Source organism: Pristiophorus japonicus, chromosome 3 (genome assembly GCF_044704955.1).
Source record: "Pristiophorus japonicus isolate sPriJap1 chromosome 3, sPriJap1.hap1, whole genome shotgun sequence".
Classification (NCBI taxonomy): Eukaryota; Metazoa; Chordata; class Chondrichthyes; family Pristiophoridae; genus Pristiophorus; species Pristiophorus japonicus.
The window spans coordinates 256,501,133-256,527,592 of NC_091979.1; the positions used below are offsets into that span (position 1 = coordinate 256,501,133).

The following is a 26,460-nucleotide window of genomic DNA, read 5'->3' on the forward strand; positions in this document are numbered from 1 at the left end:
CCCATTGATCCCCTGTTGGAGTGTGTGGATGGAACCAAAAGTGATCTTTAATGCTCTTCATGGTGGCTCGCCAACCTCGCCCACTTGTATGAAGAATGTCGACCTGAGCAACGTGACAAAGGGCTCTTGTGCGTATAGATTTATACCAAAAAAGTGTACTTTCTGGAAAGATGAGAAAAAGGAAAGAATTTTAAATTTAAAAACTGAGATTCTTTTAGACTAGTATATTTTGTAGAATCGTAGAAATTTTAACGCAAACAAACCACCTTGGCACATCATGGATGCACCCAAGCAAAGTTATCTAAATGAGCTCCATTTTCTTGCTTTTTTCCCCCCTGTATGCATTAATATTTTTCTTTTAAATATTCAACTGCCTTTTGAACTCCCTCAGGATCTTTCTTATAGTCATCTCATTGTACCCTCAGACTAGATCTGATGAAATTTAACATCATTCTAATACGGTGGTAAAATAACCCAAGGTTTTTCTCCCCCTCTGCCTCCTTTCCTAAGACGAAGTGGACTCGCTTCGCCTCACTTCATTTGAAAGTGAAGAGTTTTTGAGCATTTTAAAGGCATGATGAAGTACTATACAAACATAAGTTATCTCTTGTTCAACCTCAGAGAATACAGTAAATCTGCATTTTTTAAAACTAATGCAAGGCTTCAATAAGAGAAACATTTGTAAACTATTATTTTTAAGCAAATTTACACTCGGTATTGTAGCTGAAATTAGTGCATTTCATAAATGGGGTCAAAGTATAAGCCTGTGATTACATCTGTAGAGTATGGGGCCAACTTTTCATCTATTTCTAAAAAGGTCGAGTGCTTCAACATCCTACTGTACTGAATTCATTATTGTCTTGTTTTTCTTGGATTTCTTATTGTACAAATTCACTGGCTAATTAGTGTGTATAAATAGTATTTAAAATGAGTGGAGTGCATATGGTTTAGTTTTTAAGACCATAGTTCAGCAGTGATAAAACCACAAGAATAATGGGATGTTTAATTGGTAACGAGCGGTCTTGTGACACGCTGATTTGCATGCCTAAAACAGTCTACTGTAGTATTGTATACTCTATTTCTAGTGTACAGAAACTTGATTTTTGCAGGACTGCATATATATGGGCAGTAATTTTACTTGCCCAAATCAATCTCAGCAGGACTGTTGCCATATATTTTTTTATATATATATATCGTGTTTAATCTTTGAAGTATCCTCTGCATCCTAAACATAAGAACAGTGAACCATTCAGCCCCTTGAGCCTGTTCTGCCATTCAATTAGATCATGGCTGATCTGCATCTTCACTCCATTTACCTGCCTTGGTTCCATATCTGAAGGATGTTGATGGCCTGCTTTTTTTTTAAATGCTCATCAAGATGAAGGATGCTAGTGCTGGGAAACACTTCCCATTTCAGGCATCTGTTTTGAGCATTAAGAATTCCCAGGTAAGTTGCAGCCAGATGCAAAATGAAGCTCCCTGTGCTCTGCCCCAATCATATTCCACTTCCTACACTAGCCACCCTGTTTTCTCTGGATGAGATTGCCAATTAGCACTGCTTTAGGGTCAGTTTTGTGCTAAAGGCCCACTAGAAACCGCTCAGACTCCTACCACATGCCCTTATGGCCATCGGGCTTTCATCACCTCCGCCTGATGTGAATTTCAACCCATGTCCAAGAGGTGAAAAGTCAGTGTTTAGTCCAGTCTGCCACCCAGATTCCCTTAAACTTGCTTTTATTCAACCCATGATAACTACTTTAGGAACCCTGCACTACCTGCACTAATTTGGAGCAGCTGCCTCCATCCTCTGGCACAAATTTGAATTCTCAACTTAATGCTGCAACTCATTGATACACCAACCCTGTTGTGAATTGCTGTTTACTTTTTAAATCCATTTAAAATAGCTGCTTTTCTACCATATGAAATTCATTGGTTTATCAATTCCTAATCTACAGTCAATTAACATTCACTTATGGTGGAATGGTTTCTTGAATTAAAATTTTAATGTAGGGGAAATAGTTGGATATACAGTAACATGTAAAAATATCTATTGCCTTAAATCTAGAGTTACTCTTTAACTCAAATGCTGACAGCAATGCGCAATTCTATATAAACTGTAGCAGAGAGGGGTCCACATGTTCCTTGAGATGCATTTGATTTTGTTTAGCATAAGATGTCCATCAAAATATTAAGAAACTTTAGATTCTGTATGTTATGTACAGTGAGACTTCTGTTTGCTCATGTTTGGTGTTTAAAAATGACACAAAATTGAAGTTTGTATTAAAATCACTGTACAAAAATCTTTAATGTAGTAAAATGCTATATGTGAAACCAGCAGTCTTATCTAGGGTGCCCATAATTTGCTGTCAAAATCGCAGTGAGGCTAACTGTGCTCCCCGTTTATGTGTAAACGCTACAGCAACTTCAGGTGAGGGCAGATGGGTGATAAAACGCGGAAATCCAAAAGTTGCTGCCTCTCTGCCTTTAGCTTTGCGTAAATGGTATCTTGTCTGGCTCACCATTGTAATGCATTAAACGGTGTGAAGTTGCTGTACTTGTGCAATAGATACAAACTAAACTCACCACAAAGTTAAGTCTTGTCCATTTCACTTTTTAACAATGTGATGAGTTTTAATTATTGTCAGTCAACCTCTGGCACTGAAAATTAGCTATTACAAGTGTGGAGTCCCATTCCTTCAGATTTTGATTGTTGAAGACTTTAAAAATGTAATTAAAAAAAAATGTATTTGACACTCTCCATCTAATCCCTCTTAATCCAATCCCTCTCTCTTTCTTTCTTTATTTCTCTTTCTCTACCATATTTGACATTGAATGCATCCACTCTAATTTACTACTTTCTCTGTCCTTATGCTGTTAATTTCACAAGACTTCAAACCTGATTGGTTAAGGAGATGCACAGTTGCTTGTCCTGTTCACTCAGGTCCTAGATGCCCAGTTTCCCCGCGCTGCGTCATCATCAGCTCGCACTTTCAGCAACTTGCCACGCGAAAAACTTTACAAACCTAGACATACAAGGGCAAATCTAATTAACGGCAGACGCTGATAGATGACCTGCGATAGCAAGTTATGGTCCAATGGATAAATGCAGCTGTAAGCAGTATTATGCTGCCGCTTGGCCTGATAGCAGTCAATGTGTCCTCTGTTCTTAAAATCCAATACAAGTACATGTTTCTTTTTCTAGTTCTACTGGGCCTGACATAACCCTTATCTAAATGAGTCTGATCCCCTCAATATTTCACTTATTTGTGTATATAGGGGAGCTCTGACTGCTCATAGCAATACTATTAGAAATATTCATTGGCTATTGATAGGTTTAAAAGCATTATTTCAAGGGGCCAGTGTTCTTTAAACAAACTGCTTTAAGGCTTCAATGAATTAGGATCGGTGTTATAATTTTGTGCAAAAAAAAGTGTTTAAGCCAAAAGCATTTTTTCGTCGTCTTATGATTGCAGACTTTTTGAATTGGAGTAAATGTGTGGGATAGTACTAAGATTAGAAAAGGCAAAGGGAAAAAAATATAAAATGTGTTTTAATTTAGGCCATTACTGCTTAGTGTCTTCAGCTTTCCAACAATGTTGCAGTAAATTCATGAATGGAAACCCAGATTGTGTTTTATAATCAATATTTCTAGATTGGCAGCCATGAGTTCTTTGTTCATACAAGGCTTTTTTGTAGAATGGCTTACCCACTCGATTTGTTTTACCCATATTTTAACATGCATTCTTTACTTGAATAACCTGCCCTACAACCTGCAGAAGTAAAGTACAGGTATGTGCAGTAAACCCATTTTGCTGGTTTCTGATTACGTGATGCTGGTAAAATGCCTCCTGTCCATATGCTTGGGTTGTATCACACACTGTTGTAATCCTAGAGTCTGCTTGGTAGGGTATGGCCCAACAACATTCCATTCATCAAGTTTTGTAGTTAGAACTCGTCTGTTTTCTATCGCACCGCCCTCCATTACTTTATCTCCCAGGTACCCATTTGAGAGAGAATTGTACAGTAAATTTATGCGTCACAAGTGATTCAGTGAACGTACCCCTGGTAAATCTTGGACGTGTTTTCTTATAGCGTCACTGCTTTGTTCTGTGCTTTGCTTGGACCTGACGCCCTTCTGTATACATCAGTGCTTGAACAGGAAGCATGCATTTAGTAGTAAGTCTGTATTCTGGTAAATAAATAAGAGAAACCCCAGCGTTTACAGGCAGATATTTGATTTCTGCACCACTACAGGTGATTCAGTTTGCTGCACTTGAAATATGATATATTTTAGGCCTGTGGTATAGGAAGTGGACCGGCAATTCTAAAGGAGTTCCAACTGTGACATTAAGAGACGTATTATGAATGGAATGCTTTACGAATGGAATGCTGCTGGGCAGTATTTTACCTCCGATTCTACTATGTATTTACAACAGGTGTCATTGGTGCAATTTTGTCTGTTTTTAATTGTAATCAAAAAAGCAGGAGCAAGAGCATGTTTTTCAGTTACACATGCTAAAAATCAGAGCATCTATAATAAATCCCTAAGAGGCCCATTCTACAAAACATTTTTTAAATAAGCTCGCTTTTTTTTTAAACTTGTTCTTGGGATGTAGGCGACATTAGCATGGCTGTGTTTATTGATCTTTTCCTTGAACTTCTGATATGACTGGTCCAATTGAACATTTTTTTTTTTAAGTGTTGACCTGCAAGATGATGATTGGGTGGGGTTGGGCAGGAGTGGTGACTTTGAACATAAGTACTTAAGAAAGAGGAGTAGGCCATTTGGCCCACCAAGCCTGCTCCACCATTCAATAAGATCATGGCTGATCTGATCTTGATGGCACTATTGAAGATTGGAGGAGATGGCTGGGCATTCTCTTCTTCAAGATGATCATTACTTCATCTATTTTTAAATACGGTTTGCAAAAAAGACAACTGAGGGTTTTCATTGCATTACTGTAGCAAACTACAAAGGCATTTACCACAGAGTTCTTAGAAAGCTCAAAACACAGCACAACTAGCACAATTTAATACATATATTGTCATTTCTCTTTTTTAGTTATAATATTGGTCCGACCCACAAACCAGTTTTGATTTTTTTAAATCAAACATCACACTTAGAATTTCTTTTTGTGGAGGCAGATTTTTACATTTCCGCAGGTAACAGATGTTTTATTTTCAAATCAAGAAATGAAAAAGTTGTTCATGCCTATGATTTCCCTGTACGACGATTTCTTGTCTCCAGCTGGGTTCCCAGGAAAAGGCACATCACATTACCGACAATGAGGAAGCAAGAATCCAGGGATGTCACCCAGTCTGTACTTGTGCACTTCTGACCGTCAGCTCAAGTTGCTTTAGCACAGTTCCATAAACAGGTTATCTACCTTTCTTTTCAGTCAGAAATAGGGGAATGTGGGAAGCAGTACACCTGAAGTGGTGGGAGTAAAATAAAAGTATATGCATTACTAAGCTGTTGCTGGAGAGTATTACTAGTTTACTTATTTCTAAAGCCTCATCATAGGCAGTCCCTCGGGGTCGAGGATGACTGGCTTCCACACTAAAAATGAGTACTCAGGTGACTGCTGAACTCATTTAAACGGTGGAAGATGCCGGTGTGTGAATTCTAAAGCCTAAGAGATGCATGTAGTAGCAAATAATATTTTTATAGTATATCTTTGCTTCTCTTCCACATCTGATTCTCATCGCTCCAATGTTGCCGGTCTTGCCTTCAGTTGCCTAGGCCCTAAGCTTTGGAATTCCCTCCCTCTTCGCCTCTCTAATGCACTTTCCTCCTTAAAATGGTACTTAAAACCTCCTCCTTTGACCTAGCTTTGGGTCACCTGTCCTAATATTTCCAAATTTTGTTTAACAATCATGTGAAGCGCCTTGGAACATTTTACTAGATTAAAGGTGTTATATAAATGCAAGATGGTAAACCTTTCTGACACTTTTTTTTTTCAACAGGACAGTTTTCTCTTTCCGAACATTAAGAACTTTAGCACTGAACTCGAGTATTCATTAGACCACACCAAAAAATGTCTTTTTTTTTGTAATGGCTTTGCACTGATTGATTACAGTCAGTGCCACCAATTAGACTTTACAATCATCGTTCTCCAGGTGGTCTTGTACTACCACGTTTGACAAATTTGCTGGAGTTCTTTGAGGATGTAATGAGCAGGGTGGATAAAGGGGAACCAGTAGATATTGTGTATTTGGATTTCCAGCAGGCATTCAATAAGGTGCCACAAAAGGTTACTGCACAAGATAAGAGCTCACTGGGTTGAGGGTAATATATTAGCATGGATAGAGGATTGGCTAACTAACAGAAAACAGAGTTGGGATAAATGGGTCATTTTCAGGTTGGCAAACTAACTAGTGGAGTGCCACAGGGATCAGTGCTGGGGCCTCCACTATTTACAATCTAAATTAATAATTTGGATGAAGGGACCGAATGTAATGTAGCCAAATTTGCTGATACAAAGATAGGTGGGAAAGCAAGTTGTGAGAAGGACGCAAAAAATCTGCAAAGGGATATAGAAAGGCTAAGTGAGTGGACAAAAATTTGGCAAATTGAGTATAATGTGGGAAAATGTGAGGTTATCCACTTTGTTAGGAAAAAAAAACAAATTTATTTAAATGGGGAGAGATTTCAAAATGCAGCGGTACAGATTTGGGAGTCCTTGTACATGAAACTCCAAGTTAGCATGCAGGTACAGCAAGTAATTAGGAAAGCAAATGGAATGTGTTGGCCTTTATTGCAAAGGGGATGGAGTATAAAAGTAAGGAAGTCCTGCTACAACTGTACAGGGCATTGGTGAGACCACACCTGGAGTACTGTGTACAGTATCGGTCTCCTTTATTAAGGAGGGTTATACTTGCATTGGAGGCAGTTCAGAGAAGGTTCACGAGGTTGATTCCTGAGATGGAGTTGTTATATGAAAAAAACGGTTGAGCAGGTTGGGCTTATACTCATTGGAATTTAGAATACAGAAGGGATATTATTGAAGTGTATAAGATTCTGAGGGGGCTTGACAAAGTAGATGTAGAGAGGATGTTTCCTCTCGTGGGGGAATCTAGAACTAGGGGACATAGTCTCAGAATAAGGGGTCACCCATTTAAAACTGAAATGAGGAGGAATTTCTTCTGAGGGTGGTGAATCTTTGGAATTCTCTATCCGAGAGCCATGGGGGCTGGATCATTGAATATATTTAAGGTGGAAATACAGATTTTTTTTAAAATAAGGGAGTCCAGGGTTATGGGCAGAGGGCAGGGAAGTGGAGTTGAGGCAAAGATCAGATCAGCCATGATCTTATTGAATGGTGGTGCAGGCTCGAGGGACCAGATGGCCTCTTACTGCTCCTATTATTATATTCTTTACCACAAAAATACTGAATTGAACATTGATATAAGATGTGCAGTGTATCAGCCCTATTTGTGCCACACTTTGTCTTTGTTAGATTTAGTTTACCTGGAGAAAGTTGCTCAACTCTTTTTTCATAATTTGGTGGTGTACTAATAGCGATATTCCAGCTGTTAAAGCTTAGCATCGTCGCTTTTGCTTATTGCAGCACCGAAACAAGCCATTTGGCTCAACCAGTCTGTTTGTTGTTTATCCTTTGCATGATCAATGGTCCTAGTCTCGTGTGCCTGCCGTGTTCCCATATCTTTTTATTCCCCTTTCCTTCAACAACCTTCAAAGTTAGATGACTATCTCTCAAATTTAATGGAGATGTATGTTCCTGCTCTAGCCTGTCCCACCTAGCTTTCCCTAAACTATAGATAACCATTACTTCCTCTACCACTACCAGCTCTCTCTATCTCAGCAGGGTTACTAACCTCTGAAACACTTGTTCCAGAAACCCCACTCCTTTGCTGATGTGTCAGATTGTCTCTAACTTTGCCTCCAGTTTTGACATCTTTAGCTCCAGTAAATCTCAGTTGGAGACACTTTCCACTGAAGTGTTCGTCCAAGTTAACATCTGCTACTCCAGTCCCACATCCTGCAGGAACTGCACATCATTATCCCTACCTGTGCTGACATTCATAATATAAATGTTAGTTTATATTCTTGTCTACTTCACTTTCAATTAAGCTAGTCTTCTTTGTTCTCCTCTGCTCTGATGATCTATTTTGTATTTATGAAAACAGGACAAAATTGATCCTTTTTTCCCCCACAAGACCCTCTGCTTTGTCTGATAGTTATGATCTGTATTGCAGTGATTTGAAACTTGATTTCTGGTTAATAGTTGTTGTTTCACAATAAACAAATGTCTTCCATTGTAGGCTGCATTGTTCGGCTGAACTTGCAGTCGATCATTTGATGAGATTGGAGCAACAAAATGATCTTGATTCACACATCTATTCCTTCTGGAGTCTCCTCGGTTCCAACACTCCATGACACAAGGAGAGGTAACCTGGTGAGATTATTCTTTGTTATCTGGATCATTGTACGGTGAAGACCAGTATACAGAAAAAAATCTAATGTTCACCTCAACGTGTGTTCTGTAATTTATTGTTGAAATACAAGGAAGAAGATCCATTCCGCAAAACCAGTCATACGAGAAAGGACACATAGCTGAGATTTTAAAGCAAACTTGACTCCTTTGAAGTTTAACATTGTGCTTTGGACAGAACCAAAGATAAATAATCAAACAAATTTACCCTTTTTAACTTCCTCAACAACTATACTGCTCCATATACTGTAAACATAATGAAAATAAAAAATCCTCTCTTTGAAATAGTATTCAAGTTTATTAGGTTTTACAATTCATTAATCCAAATTATTTTATTTGATTCAGCAATTAAACTTCAGACATTAACCTTAGCTTTCAAATGGCCGATGGAACATTCTGTCTGATCAAACACTTCCTTTACCACAGAACTAGACTTATCACTCTCTGATTTTGTTCATATATTAGCTGTAGTTTAGCAATTGAGTCAACTTTAAAAGTGATAGCAACTTCTCAATACAATATCTTACATTAAAGTAAAATGGCCTTTTGAATTTACTGCATTTTGGATTCAAAATGTCTATACCCCATTATTAATGTTCTGAATTGGAAAATGTTCTGTCTCTGAGAGCTCCAATTTCAACTTTCCAAATGACGACAAAAAGTCTAATATGTGATCCGGTCCTCAAAACAAATGGCTTTCTGCCAAATTAGTGTTAGCTGTGGCTCAGTGAGTAGGACTATCTCCTCAGAGTCAGAAGGTTGTGAGTTCACAGTCCCACTTCAGAGACTTGAGCACAAAAAATCTCGGCTGACACTCCAGTGCAGTGCTGAGGGAGTGCTGCACTGTTGGAGGTGCCATCTTTCAGATGAGAAAACCGAGGCCCCGTCTGCTCTCTCGGGTGATCATGAAAGTTCCCATGGCACTATTTTGAAGAGCAGGGGAGTTATCCCCGGTGTCCTGGCCAATATTTATCCCTCAATCAACATAACAAAAACAGTTTATCTGGTCATTATGACATTGCTATTTGTGGGAGCTTGCTGTGTGCAAATTGGCTGCCATGTTTTCCACATTACAACAGTGACTACACTTCAAAAGTATTTAATTCGCTGTAAAACGCTTTGAGATGTCCGGTGGTCATGAAAGGTGATATATAAATGCATTTCATTTCTTCTTTTATTACATTAATTCTTTATTACAGTAGCCTGGACCAAAGGTCAGAATAGCTATTGAATGTGACAGGCAGCATAAGTGTACTGTCTCATATCACAGCTTCCAGGTACTAATATTTTAATGTTATTAAATGACCACAATGCAGAATTTAAAAATAAACCTTAAATTATGTTTTGGATTGAGTTCCCAATTGTTACCTGACAGTTCGGTTTGACGGTTGGGAATTGTTACTCGGCACGACCAACCATTTCGAATTCTTTTTGGGTAGGAACTCTGGCTTGGTGTTTTTTTTTAAATTAATCTACCATTTTTTGTTAATTATACTATTTGCCCTTATTATTAAAATTAAAGTTGTTCTAGCTAAGCAACTTGAAATTTAGTAGGTCTGATAGACATAACATTTTCTGTTGCACTGTCAACCAAAAGATGGCACCTCCAACAGTGCAGCACTCCTTCAGTTGTCGCAAAATGTGTTGCTTTTAAGCACTGCGGCGCTTCTTTTGATTGGGTGGGAGTTCTCTTCAGTAGTTTTTAACTAAACTTAATTTCATCAAATATGACGAGTAGCTTTCAATCACTTTGGAAAACAAACAAAGTGTAAATTGTGTGCCACGATAAATTAGCGGTTTTATGTGTATCTTAGCGATATTGAAACGTAATTTGGAAAAATGTTGCTTTTGCATCATTAGACAGCAGGCCTGAACTTGTGTTCTTAAACTAGGCATAAATCTCTGCAGTATTGCTTAGAATAGTTATCCCTTGACAGACTCTAGTAGCATTTATAAATCAACAAAACTACAATAAGGTTACAGTTTATTGAAAGATGAAGCAAAATGCGCTGTGTAGGTATGTTGGGGTTGTACAGATATATGAATGTTTGTCATTTAAATAATTTAATCCTGATTTTTAAACTTATTTGTTCCACACCTGCTTTTAGTTTCATAAGACCCAGCTGTGGTTAGTCCCACTGAAGCAAATGGAAAATTTTTTCCAGTGTCCAGCAGCTAAACATTTGGTAATTACGGCTTCAAAATAATTACAGGATTTGTGGTTGCATTTTCTAAAGATGCCAGCATGTATTTCATGTGAATTGTAGAGAGTTGTGGAGTTTTTTTTGATTTAAGCAAATGCATATATACCATCGGCCACTACAGTTTGATGCAAACTGTATTTCATTCTGTGTATTCAATGTGATTGCTGCAAACGTGTGTACACAAATCAGGATATCGGCGGATTGATTCCTGTTCCATTACTTGCAACTGTGAAATATGCACTATGAAAGTGTCTGAATTTCCCACCCCCCAAAAAAGTTAATCACTTTTTAAACAATTTTTTAAAATTTTAAATCTGTAAACAGAAATAAAGGCAATAAAGAAATTGCAGACGAGTATGAGTCTTATTTACATAAACTTAGAGCAGATGGCATATTTTAACTGGTTAGCTGGCAAGTGTCCACACTTAAAAAGGAAAGGCGAAGTCCTCACTGTTACAGTGAAGCTCCACGGCAGCTCGAGGAACATCACCTTTTTTGATTAGGCACTTTACAACCTTCCGGACTCAACATAGAGCTCCATAATTTCACATCATAATCACTGCTCTCTTTTCTGGACAGCATGCACTGGTAATGATTCTGCTGTTGCCATTTGCAATTCCTCTAGACCTATCTTTTGTTTCTTGTCCCATTACCACCCCATTTTGTCATTTAATCATTCCTACCTTCCACCCTATCACAGACCTTCCCTTTTCTTGCCTCTAAACTTGAATAAAGTAGAAATTATATCACAATGAAACTATCAAGCAAGTCAGTTTAGTGATTTTTTTTTTCAGCATATTTTCAGAATATTGCTTAAAGCTTGTTACATACGTAACATTTTCTAGTTCTGACAAAAGGTCATCGACCTGAAACGTTAACTCTGTTTCTCCCTCCATAGATGCTACCTCATCTAGAATGGTTACAGCGCATAAGGAGGCCATTCAGCCCGTCAAGCCCGTGCCGGCTCTCTGCAAGAGCACTTCAGCTAACCCCACTTTACTCACCTTTCTCCATAGCCCTGCAAATTTTTTTATAGAATGAATGACCTACTGAGTAGTTCAGATGTAATAACACTGTACAAAGAAACAAAATTCAGGAAATATGCTGAAAAATCACTAAACTGACTTGCTTGATATTTTCATTGTGTGATTATAATTTCTACTTTATCCAAGGCATTTTTTTCCTGTATTCAATTCTAATTTTCTATTAATGTATAGTTCAGTAATACCCAGCTTATGGGTAATAACTAGTTGTGATGTATTGTTCACATTACTTAGTCTGATTTCTAGTTCAACGGTGGCATTGCATTTCATACATATGCCAACACAGTTCTGAACAGTTATTACAGCTGAACCCATTTAAGATCAATTTATGGTATGATGAGATGAAATCCTACTTGAGATGAAAATTATTGCATGTTGAAAAACAAATTCCAGTGAGCAATGTTGACCCATAATTGAAATCCATTCTATAAAATCAAAATCTTCTGTCGGGTCAAAAATGTAAGACTGTAATTTTAGTTCTTAGCCATTTCAATTTTAAATCTGCACTTTTCATACTACAAAGACCAGTTAATTAAATCACTGAGCTTGGTCTTCCTGACTGCATCACGTATTCAACTTATTTAATCAATTCACATTAGCAAACATCGTCTTGCTAAAAAATGGTTAATGAAGATGACTTTCCCACTCCCTCGCCATTTCATGCCAGGCAGCATTTGAGTTTAGCTATTCCTGTTCTAGAGAATTTTCAGGGTCTCCTGGAGGGCTACACAAACAGGTCATGTTTACTGCAAGGCATGAACATTTTAAGTAACAGCCGATAGAACTGCATTTTATACCAAAATGTGGCCATGGTATTGGAACCTTGGATGGTCTTGGACTTGTTTAGAACCTGATATAATTCACAGAATATGGCAGAACATGTTTGTAACCCTCTTATTTCTTTTCCCCGACACCCACCCCATTCTTTTGGTCAAAATATGGAAAAAGACTAATGGCAATCAAGAGCCTGGAAGCCATTACTCGGGCTAAGCTAATTTGAGGCAATTTTTGTGTAAAATCATCAAAAGCAGAAAGGAGCATGAGTTTTTACATTTTTATCAGAAATATATTTTGACAGGAAAACTGTGGGTAACTATATTGAAGGAATGATTTTATTTAATTATCCCCCCAACTTCATATTTGATCCTAAAATGAGCTTTCAACCGCATATCTGCAGCATAACTAAGACTGCCTATTTCTACCTCCGTAACATCACCCATCTCTGCCCTTGCCTCAGCTCATCCGCTGCTAAAGCAGTCATCCGTGCCTTTGTTACCCCTCGACTTGACAGTTCCAAAACACTCCTGGCTGGCCTCCCACATTCTACCCAACGGTAAACTTGGGTGCCCGTGTCCTAACTTGCACCAAGTCCCCTCGCCCATAACCCCTGCGCTCGCTGACCTACATTGGCTTCCGGTTAAGCAACGCTTCAATTTCAAAATTCTCATCCTAATCTTCAAACCCTTCCATGGCCTCGCCCCTCCCTATCTCTGTAATGTCCCCCCCCTCGGAGATGTCTGCACTCCTCTAAATATGCCCTCTTGAGCATTCCTGATACTCACTCAACCATTGGTGGCTGTGCCTTCTGTTGCCTCGGCCCCAAGCTCTGTAACCCCCTACACACCTCTCTACCTCTCTTTGTTCCTTCAAGACACTCCTTAAAACATACCTCTTTGACCAAGCTTTTGGTCACTTGTGCTAATTTCTACTTATGTGGCCCTGTGTCAAACTGTTTATCTCATGATACTCCTGTGAAGGGTCTTGGGACATTTCACTAAAGGCGCTAGAAATAAAAGTTATTAGAAAGTCAACTTGCACTCTTGGTGCCTTTTTAATATAGAAAAAAAATCTGTAATTTAGATCCTGAGCTAGGTGTTTGTGTTTAATCCATATTCACGAGGAGTTGAATCAATACTTGCATAATGTTGATTAAAAATGCAGTTTATTGTCTCAAATGGCAGATTCAATTGTTTAAGCTTTTGAGTCACCTTCGCACTTCCTATTGACCGCACCCTGAGAATGCTGCATTTAAAGGTAGATTCTGACCCGTTGGATAAATGTATTGCTCGCTGCTGTGATCTAGTTGGAAAGCAGTTTCCATCAGTGATTTAAAGCATATTTAGCAAGGAGAGTGACTGCCTCTTGGACTGATAGCTGGTTTGCAGAACTGGCAATTTGTAAACTTGTACCTAGTGCCAATAAACATATTTCACATGACATTACAGGATAAATATGAACTTTGCTTCCTTTTCCATTGGCTGCTCAAATGGATGAAAGAAGTTGACTGTAGTTCTGCCTCTTGTCTCTTCTCACACTTGTATTTTGTTACCTTTCCTGAGATGAAGAGTTTTATGCGGGAGTGCAGAGCAAGCAGAAAAAAAGTCTGCTTGCTCACCAGTTATCTTTGTTTTTTCAAGAAACTCTCTGCAGTTATTCAGAATGTTCTTCCTCTCCTTGTAGCTATAGTTTTCTTGCAATGGAAATCATTTTTAGCAACAGAAAAAGGCCACGAGGCCCAACAATTCCTTTTTTTATTGATCTTGGTGTCATACCTGCTTTCTCACCGTCATGACCCACATCTTTTTATCTCATTAGAAAGAAACGCCCACATTTTCCCCCATAAGTTCTTTCAAACTTTACTATTTACTTCTAACTTCATAATCTTTAAACATGCTTTACTGATGTTTTAGCCTTTTATAGGGAACAATGTTGTCAGCAGCAAATTTGTTATAATCTGGAAAAGACAAGCCTTCAAGATGACTTACTTGAAGTTTTCAGAAGAGAACAAGTCCAACGTTAACCTTAATCTTTCCCCATAGCTTAGATTCTGGATATTCAGAATCCTCGTGATTGCTTCTCTCTCTCCAAGAGTGATCTGATTTGGTGACTTGATGTGCACACAGTATTCCAAATGGGTTCTGAATAACAATGATGGAATCATTTTTGATTTGTACTTTTAAGTCTCTGCTAATGCAACCAAGTACTTTTTTTGCCACCTTAACTGCAGGCAAACATTGGGTGAATGGTTTCCACAATTTATCCAAAGTAGCATCACAATCACTTTCCTGGTATATGACTAGGAGCTTTAGTTTCTTGTTTCAATGTTATTTTACACTTCTCAGTGTCAAATTGCATCTGCCACCTCCTCGCCCACTTACCTAAAAGTTCCAAATTCTCTCAATCTGATTGCACTGTTTTTCATTGCCTTTTGTATTTTCTTGGTATTGGCCAGAAACATGGAGATTTTGCTAGACTTTCCTTGTACAAGTCATTGCTATGTACAAAAGGTAGCAAGAGTCCAAACTATTATTTATTGCTACCATCTTTTAAGACATCTAGCTACGCCATGCTTTTTCTACCTTTTTCTGTGGCATTACTTTTAGCTATTGATCGTAATAGTGAATCTTGGCAAAAGCTTCTGGAAGTCTGTGTATATATCAATTTCCTTATTTGCTAAATCAATAATGCCATCCAAAAGTTGTAACCCATTAAGTAAGCATGCCTCCCTTCCTGAATCCATGCTGATTATACCTTTTAAGTTATGCTTTTTTGAGCATTCACTTCTTGGAATAGTTAAAATTGTTTCATATTTTCTTTGTAACTAATAGGCTTACCAGTTTGTAGTTTCCTAGGTTTGTTGTGACCCTTTTTAAATAAGAGATTTGTAAGCCATTCAAATATTTCAGAATTTGGTGAATTTACAAAACTTAACTTTACTGATTACAGGTCCTCATCTCAAGGTTTTCTTTCCTTAAATGGGTCAAAGCTAGGAGCACTTTTTTTTTCCTTAATGATATCCACAGTGGGGATTTCATAGTTTGAAAGACTTCTTGGAGCAGGATTCAGATTTATTCTGACAGCAACTTAAAGAAGGAATGAAGTTCAACTCTGCATAGTGGAGACTTTTGCAGGATGAAGATTACTGTATGTAATTTCACTTTACAGTAGCTATCATTTTCCACATTGCAAAAAATCTTTAAAGTGGCATATTAGTGCAATTTCTGATTATTCTAAAGTTGCTTGTTCATCTAATATAGTAGCTACTAGTATTGAGAAAGTGATGGAATTTGTATGCCAGCTGCACATGCAAAGTGTTTCCATGTTTGATAACATTGTTTTTAATGGCACACTAAGGACTAGTATTATATCCAAAAATATAAGAATAGAATTTTTATCCAGAGAATACTGTCAGCCAGCTTATGCAATTAGGCTTAAATTAGTCATCTTTGTGAATGTTTTAAGAGCAAGGTCAAATACTGATACGGATTTAAACTGGTAGCTGGTGCACGTTCATTAGCCTTCAAAATAGCTGTAATAATCAGTGATATTATAGTAACCTTTCAAGCGTAGAGTGAAATGCAACTGCATTACTGTATCTTTGTGGTAAAGTCCCAGATGGTTTGGTGATGTTGCAATCTGTTGACTAAAGTTTATAGTTCCGAAGTCCTGCTACAACTATCGTTATCATCATCATAGGCAGTCCCTTGGAATCAAGGAAGACTTACGTCCACTCTAAAAATGAGTTCTTAGGTGGCTGTACAGTCCAATGCAAGAATTACAGTCTCTGTCACAAGTGGGACAGACAGTCGTTGAAGGAAAGGGTGGGTGGGACTAGTTTGCCGCGCACACCTTCCAGCCTGCGCTTGGTTTCTGCATGCTCTCGGCGATGAGATTCAAGGTGCTCAGCTCCCTCCCGGATGCACTTCCTCCACTTAAGGTGGTCTTTGGCCAGGGACTCCCAGGTGTCGGTGGGGATGCTGCATTTTATCAAGGAGGCTGTAGAGGGTATTGATGAGGCCACACCTAGAGTACTGCGTACAGTTTTGGTCTCCGTATTTAAAGAAGGATATACTTGCATTGGAGGCTGTTCAGAGAAGGTTGAACAGTGGCAAATGGAATTTAATTCAGAGAAGTGTGAGGTAATGCCCTTGGAGAAGGTAATAAGGAAAGGGTATACACATTAAATGGTAGGACACTGAGGTGTAGATGAACAAAGGGACCTTGGAGTGCTTGTCCACAGATCCCTGAAAGTAGCAGGCCAGGTGGTTAAGAAGACATACGGAAGACTTTCCTTTTATTGGCTGAGGCATAGAATACAAGAGCGGGGAGGTTATGCTTTAAATTGTACAATACTCTGGTTAGGCCACAGCTGGAATACTGCGTGCAGTTCTGATCACCGTATTATAGAAGGACGTGATTGCACTGGAAATGTACTATGATGCTACCTGGAATGGAGAATCTTCGCTCTGAGGACAGATTGGATAGGCTGGGTTGTTCTCATTGGAACAGAGGAGGCTGAGAGGAGACCTCACTGAGGTGTATAAAATTGAGAGACCTGGATAGAGTGGATAGCAAGGGCCTATTTCCCATGGTGGAGGGGTCAATTACGCAGGGAGCATAGTTTTAAGGTGGTTAGTGGAAGGTTCAGAGGGGATTTGAGGGGAAGCTGCTTCACGCAGAGGGTTCTGGGAGTCTGGATCTCCCTGCCTGAAAATGTGGTAGATGCAGAAACTCTCACCACATTTAAAAGGTGCTTGGATGGGCTCTTGAAGTGCCACCTGGAGCTGGAAAGTGGGATTAGACTGGATAACCTCTTATTGGTTGGTGCAGATACGATGGTAAGTCCTGCAGGGAATCAAATACGGCTGGGGTGATCTGAACTAGTTTTGATCGCCTGGATGGGTCGGAGAGAAATTTTTCCAGATTTTTTTTTTTCCAATTGGCCTGGGGTTCTTTTGCCTCTCCCAGGAGATCACATGGCTCTGGTTGGGATGGAGTCTCGAATGTTGCAGTGTAAGGCGTGTCGCAGTTGTGAGGCGGACTGGTTCGGCTCTTTACCTTTCCGCCATTGTTTATAGGTTTATATGTAACCTTCAGGGCTGCTGACCGAGGGCCGTGTGGTTCTTTGTCGGCTGGCGCGAATACAATAGGCCAAAATGGCTTCCTTCTGCGCTGTAGATTTTTATGTTTCTATGTTTCTATGTTTCCAAGGTTGATTCCGGAGATGAGGGGGTTGACTGATGAAGATAGGTTGGGCGTATACTCATTGGAGTTCAGAAGAATGAGGTGATCTTATCGCAACATATAAGATAATGAGGGGGCACGACAAGGTGGATGCAGGGAGGATATTTCCACTCGTAGGGGAAATTAAAACTAAGGGACAGTCTCCGAATAAGAGTCACCCATTTAAAATTGAGATGAGGAGAAATTTCTTAAGGTTGTAAATCTATGGAATTCTCTGCCCCAGAGAGCTGTGAAGGCTGGATCATTGAATATATCTAAGGCGGAGATAGACAGATTTTTGAGCAATAAGGGAATAAAGGGTTATGAGGAGCAGACAGGGAAGTGGAGTGGAGTCCATGATCAGATCAGCCATGATCTTATTAAATGGCGGAGCAGGCTTGAGGAGCCTAATAGCCTCCTCCTGCTCCTATTTCTTATTTTGCATAATTGAGGACCCAGTATTATGGCAGATGGTAAGAAATGTTCTATATGGGGAAGATGCACAGCCACTTCATCACTGGTGTCATATACAAGTGCGTTCATGCATATCTAGCTATATAATTGTCATGCTTTAAATATGTATATAGGACAAAAATGTCATTTTCTGATTTGCTCAAATAACCATGTGATTCACTCGAATGCAGGAAAAACTGTGTTGTATTGCTTTCTTGCTCACTTTTGAATTTTTCTCTGTTCATTTATGAGTTCTGAAAAACAAATGTAAAGGCTACCAATAAAGTTTGACATTGTATGTTACCAATATTTTTGCCTCCACAGCCCTCAACCTTGCCCTCTGGTCTATTCCTGAAACTCCTATTCTCTTCACCTTTCACTCAATCTGCTCTCTCATTCAATGTTTTTATTGTGGTTTCTTCACAGGCAAGATTTCTCCCTTCATTGCCTTTCAGGTGTCTCTACCTTTGGTGTAGGTGTCAGCCTTGGTTCAGTGGTAGCACTCTTGCCTTAAATTCAGAAGGTCATAGGTTCTAGTGACCTGAGCACATAATCTAGGATAGCACTCCAATGCACTACTGAGGGAGTGTTGCACTGTTAGCGGTACCATCTTTTAAATGAGATGTTAAACTGAGCAGCGGCATTATCCCAGTGTCCAGGCCAATATTTAACTGCAAACAACATCATTTTATTATTTTTTTTAAATGTCATCTCCTTTACTCCTGTCTGATTGTGGGACCTTGCTGATAATGAATTGGCTGCTGCCTTTCCCTATATTACAACAGTACTTCATTGCCTGCAAAGTGCTTTTGGGTGTCCTGCAGTCATGAAATGCACTATATAAAATGCAAATTCTTCTTCCTTTCACCCTTTTGCACATACAACCCCTTGCTGAGTTAAGAAGTGCCGCTAAAGGGGTGAGGGAAAAGATTTTAATTGAGAAATCTGTACATTTATTTTGTAGTGAGTTATTTCTAACTATTGCTCACTGAAATCCTCTTTCAGGAGTGATGCTTACCTTGCTCGCTGCTCGCCAGGATATTTGTGTAGTTTTATTTCTAATTCATCTGAAATAGTTGCACTACAATTTGAAGGAAAAAAGACTATGGGCCCAAGTTTCCACATGATTCGCGCCTGATTTTTAGGAGCAACTGGTGGAGAACGGACTATTTTAGAAATCGCAATTCTCCACATTTTTTTTTCTGCAGTTCTAGTCAGGTAGAACAGTTCTAGTTTAGAACAGAATTTTTTCTTCAAAAGGGGGCGTGTCCGGCCACTGATGCCTGATTTGAAAGTTTCCACAGTGAAAACTTACTCCAAACTAAAGTAGAATGGCGCCAGTGAAGATTTTTGTAGAACTGAAAAAACCTGTTCTACACATTAAAAAATCAGGCGCAGGTTACAAATTAGGCGTCCAGAACGAGGTGGGGGGGAAGGGAACTCATTAAATTTGACAATAAATCCTTATTTATACTTCTACAAATATTATACAAATAAATCCAACCTGAATAAACATTTATAAGCCAAGAAAAGATTAAATAAACCATCTTCCTACCTGTGTGAAAGTGCTTCAGCCAGGGAGAATTCTGCAGCTGTTCGTGCCGCTGAGCGAGAGAGGGAGGGAGAGAGAGGGTCGGGGAGCGGGTGTCGGGTCGGGGCGGGCGGGGGAGCGGGTCTTGGGTGTCGGGTCTCGGGCGGGGGGGAGCGGGTGTCGGGTGGGGGGGGGGAGCGGGTGTCGGGTCTGGTCGGCGGGTTGGGGGGGAGTGAGTGTCGGGTCTGGTCGGGCGGGGAGCAGGAGCTGGCCGTGGGAAGAGCCTCATTCACGCAGCCCCAGTGAGGCCATTGGGCCAGGGCTAGGGGCTGCGTGCTTCGGGCCCCTCCCGCACAGTTCGGCACCTGGAGCTACTGCACTTGCGTGCCGACTGTAGCGCGCATGTGCAGAGGTCCCGGCACTGTTTTCAGCGCAGGGACCTGGCTCCGCCCCCCCCCCCCCCATAGCTCGTGCCGGCTGCGCCGAGTGCCACAGGACCTGTAAGTCGGTGGAGACTACAGAGGATTTTTTTAGGCGCGAAAAACGGGCGCCCAGCTCGGAGGGGCGCCCATTTTTTTTCTTGTGGAAACTTGGGCCCATTATGTCCACAATATTGCTTAGACATTGTCTAATTAGCTTAGCTCACTTGACATTCAAAGCCAGCATTAACTTTGTGAAATTATTTTGCAAATATTTGGCTTGCAAACCATCATTTTGAGATTGTCTATCTGCAAAATTGAAACTAACGCAACCAATAGCTATAAAAACTGCAAGTTAACTTCTAGTCTTGGGGCTAGAAATTGGCCAGGATTGCACCCGTTTTACTGCCATTTATTTGCGTTATGTTTTTTGGTGCTCTAAATTTTTCCTGTCATTTTGCAATATTGCCAGCGGTTTACCACCGGCGGTAAACAATACCATCTGCCTTTTTTTGGGATCATTTTGTGATGTCACTCGGCGTCAAACGCTCTGATACTGCCGTTTTTGAAAAATTGGCCAATAGTCATTTTTAAATATTGCAAAAAAAAATGTAAGTCTTACCAGGTCGGATTCACGGCAAAACCGGCACTAACAGCGCCATCTTGGAAAAATGGAGCTACAATTCAGTGAATGAATGCATTTGGAGGGAAGGCTGCGTTTTACACTAGCATTTTGAGAGTTTATACTTTGTATTTAAGGACATTAAAAAGAATGGGGCCTATGCTATCTCTGCCATTTTTACTGGCTGCTTTTTCTATGAAGCAGCGACCTGGAAGAAGGCTTACTCAACAGCATTATCAGCGTAATCAAAGAGCTCGCAGACTTATGGGGAGGAGGCCTTACCCCCTCCGAGTTTTCAGAGAACAGCGCTCATACCTGCACCTGTCTAAGGCACAGTGCGATTTCGAAAAGAGGTGGTCCTGGCGAAATGCCAGCTCAAAGGCAGACATACAGCCTACAAGCTTGAGGAGGACTGCACTTGCCCTTCGAGGTGAAGGTGACTTGCCTTCTATGCCTCCGGCTCCTTTCAGGCATCAGCAGGGGACATATGCTCTATCTCGCAGTTTGCTACACATCGCTGCATTCACCAGTTGACCACTGCACTGTAGGCACACAGGAAGGACTTCATAAACTTACCAATGACCATGGAGGCACAGAATGAGAGTGCTATAGGCTTTGCACGAATTGCTGGCTTCCCAAAGGTACAGGCTGCACATCGCCTTGTGAGCACCTTTTTGAGGATCCAGAGGTTTACTGAAACCGAAAGGGATTCCACTCATACAGATCGTCTGCGACCATACTCCGCGCATCATGGCAATAAATGCACAATTTCCTGGGCGCATCCATGATGCTTTCATCTTGCGTGAGAGCAGTGTCTCACAACTGTTTGAGCATCAGCCACAAGGCCAGAGCTGGATGCTGGGGGTCAAATGTTACAGGTTCGCCAACTGGCTGTGGAAGGCCAGGCTTCTGAATGGCGAGCCTGTTGCTCAGCCTCCACACTCTGGTGCTGTCAGTCTGGGTGGTATGACACTGGGGACTGGAGTGCCATGATTCGAGACAGTCAATTGCCGCTGGGCATTGACCGCCTTGGTGTTCTACCTTGTTGCAACTACAAGCTGCAAATAACCCTCCCTTATGTTTGCAGATGGTGCTGCAATATTTGTGGAGCTCCCTCTGAGCTGTTGGCTGAACTGGATGCTCTCCCCAGACAGTCCCATCAAATACATTTGCTTGTCTGCCTGCCTTTCGGCCTCCACACAGTCAGCATACAGCCTTCTGCCCTGGGTGTGCTTTGCTGGGACCCAGGGCCTCGGATGCTGGATAACCAAGGAATGTGGTGTCCTCATCCGACTAACTGGTGGTTGCAGCTGAAGTCGTTCGTGCCTGTGTGGGCTCTTTCTTCCCCCTCCCCCATGACACTTTGTTCCTCCTGTGGTCCATGGCATCCGTAGAGCTGGGGTCTTCCTCTACAGCATTTGATGATTCAGAATCCACATCTGCAAAATAGAAAACAGACAAGTGGTTAGCAGCAGGGGAGAAGGCAGGGTGACATCAGTAGGCTTACATAGCGCAGGCTCATTTGAATTACATGTCCACAACTGGCAGTACATTGCATTAATTGAACCCTAGCCCACAGATCAGTACATCGCATAAACCGAAGCCTAGCCCACAGTGCATAACATTGAACCAACCCAGACCATTGATTTAGCAGGACTTGCCCTCATTCTCCAACGTGGGGTCAGCATCCCCACGAGTAGTCTATCTCTGCGAGGCATCCATCAGACCTGGCACTTGCCTTTGATGGTGGGTGAGTGGGACCCGTTTTGCCGGACCGCCACCTGTTTTCCGCTGCTCTCTGTTGTGGGACAACTTTCCCTGTGAAGATGACGATACAAATTTTTAACAGAGGGCCCTTCTGCTCTTGTGGTGCGCACGCAGATAGTCATCAAAGCACTTGTACCATACTGTGTGCATTTAATAGTGCTGTGTTTAATGGCCCTGGTAGTTGCATGCGGTTCATCAGGAAAACATCGACTTGCAGAAACATCTTTTTAAAAAGCAGTCTTTATAATGTGTGATGATCATTCATGGCAAATACGGTGCAGCAGTAAGCCTAGTGATAGCAACATGTGTCACATTTACAATTTAAGTAATTGGAGTGCATAAATAAAAATATTACTTACTCTGACGACCCAGCAATGGTCATTCCACCTCTTCCTGCACTGGACAAGGTCCCGCTATAGAGTCCACTGAGGAAATCTGCTCAGCCACACTTTTTCGCACGTTTTATAGCAGATGGGTGTAGTTTTCCACGACCCTTCCTCGAGATCTTCCCCCAAGTGCTTTCTACAGCAGTGATGAGAGCCTCATTTGCATTGTGAATGAATTTCCTTGCTGAATCACCCTGCATTTTTAATTTTTGATGAACTCTGCTGATGTTTAAATCCCCCTTCAAAAATGGCTGATTCAGCCCTGGGTGTACACATACATGGGTGCACCCAGCACCTGACTTGGAAGGTGCCAGAAGGATCGTGAGAAAATAAACGGGGACGCGGGGGAAATTTCCGCATGCGAAGAACAGCCGTTTTTTTTTAACCACCGAAAAATTGAGTTTTGGCGCGCAAAAGTTTTTTAAAAACAGCGCACTTTTACTATTCTAGCAATCGACCAAAAGCGTTTGGCCAATTTTGGCGCTTAAAAAAAAAAGACGTTAAACGGAATTAGCGCCAAAAAAGTGGCAATAGCGGTAATTGGCCAATTTTTAGCCCTAAATTAGTGTTTCAATTGTTCACACTATACACTTGCAGTAGAGTCAAGATAGATATTGTAAAAACAAATTGGAATTGGCTTACATGTGGATATGTCTATATAGTAAGTTATTGAAAGTTCTGTTTTGTAAAAGAAACACTTGACCATGATTAAGGCTGTCTTGGAGAACAAAGATAATATCTGAAAGTGTGAAGTGAAAGACTGTTAAGTAAAGGGCTAGAGTACTATAATAAAGCAGGTCGCTTGGAATAAATTCTATTGTATGCCAAATTAATTCTTTTTAATGTATTTTGAGTTGTGTACAAATTCATATTTAAAAGTCAATATCCTTGGCCTGCTACTAAAAATGTCTACATATTTGTGTCACGTGATTGCAAACTGGGAGAAGAGACCTTGGGAGAAATTTGCATCGTTTGCGCCTCACATGAGGCGCTAACTGGGCACAAATGATTTCTCGCCAGCAGGGAGGGTGGCGGCGGGGAGAATGCTACTGAATCCCCCGAAATTGTGTGGAGGTTGACGGAGGCGCAAAACTGGCAGCGTCCCACTCCCGATGGTTGCGCCCAAGGCCGATATGCATGGCGATGTCATCAATGACCCGTTTTCACCCCACAGCGAAAATTGGGCAGCACACGGAGGCCGCTGCAGGCCACGTCAGTGCCAGTCTCACGGGCCGCAATCCGCTCATGGGGCAAAAATTAAAGGGGAGGTGCATTGCGCCATTTTCTTTCTCTCTGCTGACTTACCAGTCCAGCCTTTTGGCTATATTTCGCAGGGGTCAATGCCATGATGGTGCAGCCCGGCATTATGCTTGTGTGCCTTGCGCTTACCACCCTGGTGGAGTGCCCAACATTGCTCTCCACAACCTCTCTGGGGCAGTAACCCCAATTCTGCTGCTGGGGTGGGACTTCCGCATCAGGCGCAGAAAGTAACGCCTCACCTCGGTTACCGCCCACAAACTGGGTGATAACGAATTTCGGCCCCCTTATATCTACTCCTTGCTGAATGAATTTTAATATAGCTAAAGTAGTACCCCTGTATAAATATAGTTATATTTTCCCCTTCTTTAGAAATGCAATTATTGTAGAAATTAATTTACTTTACAGTGCTGAGTTAACCTGAGTGCACGGCCGCCTTAATATTTTGCAATTGTATCAACTCCTATCCACAGTAACAAGTTCTATGTTGTGTGTTTAGGTGGTTCAAGTTAGAGTCCAAACCAGGAAAGAAGTCAAAAGAAAGAGGTGCAATCCAAGTTTGCATCCAGTTCATGCGCAACTACATGACTGCGAGTATGTTTGATCTTTCCATGAAGGATAAAACGAGGTCCCCTTTTGCCAAACTGAAAGACAAAATGAAAGGAAGAAAAAATGATGGCACTTTCTCTGACCATTCGTCTGCAATCATTCCAAGTACAACTTCTGCTAACCCTGATCAAGAAGCATTGGAAATAGATAAACAGCTGAAATCAAAGCCAAAAAGAACCTTCCTATTAGGACCTCAAAGACTATCATCTGCCCAGTCAATGTCAGACTTACCTGGTCCCCGTCCGTCGCTTGAAAAGATTAAGTCCAATACCATAGGCCATGTAGTCTACAAACCGCCTTCAGATTCTGTCCACGTCAGTGAAGAAAAGGGTAAGTCTGTTCACAAAATGCTAATGATGCTGATTTTTGTTTTTAAGTAAGTACATATTTCATTTCACTTTTTTTAAATGGCTAAAAGTAACTTGCTTCTTTTAAGTAGTCAGTTTTTTTCAGATTTGGCTTTTATGAACTTTTAAGACTAATCTGTGTACTATAGAGGAGACATTAGCAGTAAGTAGAATAAACAAAAACAAAGTAAATACTAAATAACTGAATTAATGTCAAAACATGCAACATCATGAAACCGTTTACTTGTGGTAAGCAGTTTTTATTATAGTTTTTGAACATTAGAATTACATAGAAACATAGAAAATAGGTGCAGGAGTAGGCCCTTCGAGCCTGCACCACCATTCAATAAAATCATGGCTGATCATTCACATCACTATACCTTTCCTGCTTTCTCTCCATCCTCCACATCCCTTGATCCCTTTAGCCATAAGGGCCATATCTAACTCCCTCTTGAATATATCTAACGAAGTGGCATCAACAACTCTCTGCGGTAGAGAATTCCACAAGTTAACAATTCCGAGTGAAGTTTCTCCTCATCTCGGTTCAGAATAGCTTGCCCTCTTATCCTTAGACTGTGACCCCTGGTTCTGGACTTCCCCAACATCGGGAACATTCTTCCTGCATCTAACCTGTCCAGTCACGTCAGAATTTTATGTTTCTAATGAGATGCCCCCTCATTTTTCTAAACTCCAGTGAATACAGCCCCAGTCGATCCAGTCTCCTCATATGTCAGTCCTGCCATCCCGGGAATCAGTCTGGTGAACCTTCGCTGCACTCCCTCAATAGGAAGAATGTCCTTCCTCAGATTAGGAGACCAAAGCTGAACACACTATTCCAGGTGAGGCCTCATCAAGGCCCTGTACAACTGCAATAAGACCTCCCTGCTCCTATACTCAAATCCCCTAGCTATGAAGGCCAACATACCATTTGCCTGCTGTTCCTGCATGCCAACTTTCAATGACTGATGTACCATGACACCCAGGTCTCATTGCACCTCCCCTTTTCCTAATCTCCCATTCAGATAATTTGTCTTCATGTTTTTGCCACCAAAGTGGATAACCTCACATTTATCCACATTGTACTGCATCTGCCATGCATTTGCCCACTCACCTAACTTGTCCAAGTCACCCTGCAGTATCTTGGCATCCTCCTCATAGCTCAAAATCCCATCCAGCTTCGTGTCATCTACAAACTTGGAAATATTACACTCAATTCCTTCATCTAACTCATTGATGTATATTGTAAATAGCTGGGGTCCCAGCACTGAGCCCTGCGGCACCCCACTAGTCACTGCCTGCCATTCTGAAAAGGACCCATTTATACCGACTCTGCTTCCTGTCTGCCAATCAGTTCTCTATCCAC

General features: G+C 40.9%; 1 protein-coding gene across 1 annotated transcript in view; it reads left to right on the forward strand.

Annotated features, from left to right (window-relative positions):
* LOC139260238 (rab11 family-interacting protein 2) overlaps positions 1-26,460 on the forward strand; it is a 90,579-nt gene that overhangs the window by 17,532 nt on the left and 46,587 nt on the right. The window contains exon 2 of the mRNA XM_070876564.1: positions 24,641-25,080. Coding sequence (XP_070732665.1) covers positions 24,641-25,080 — 440 coding nt within the window. The remainder of the gene's footprint in view (positions 1-24,640; positions 25,081-26,460) is intronic.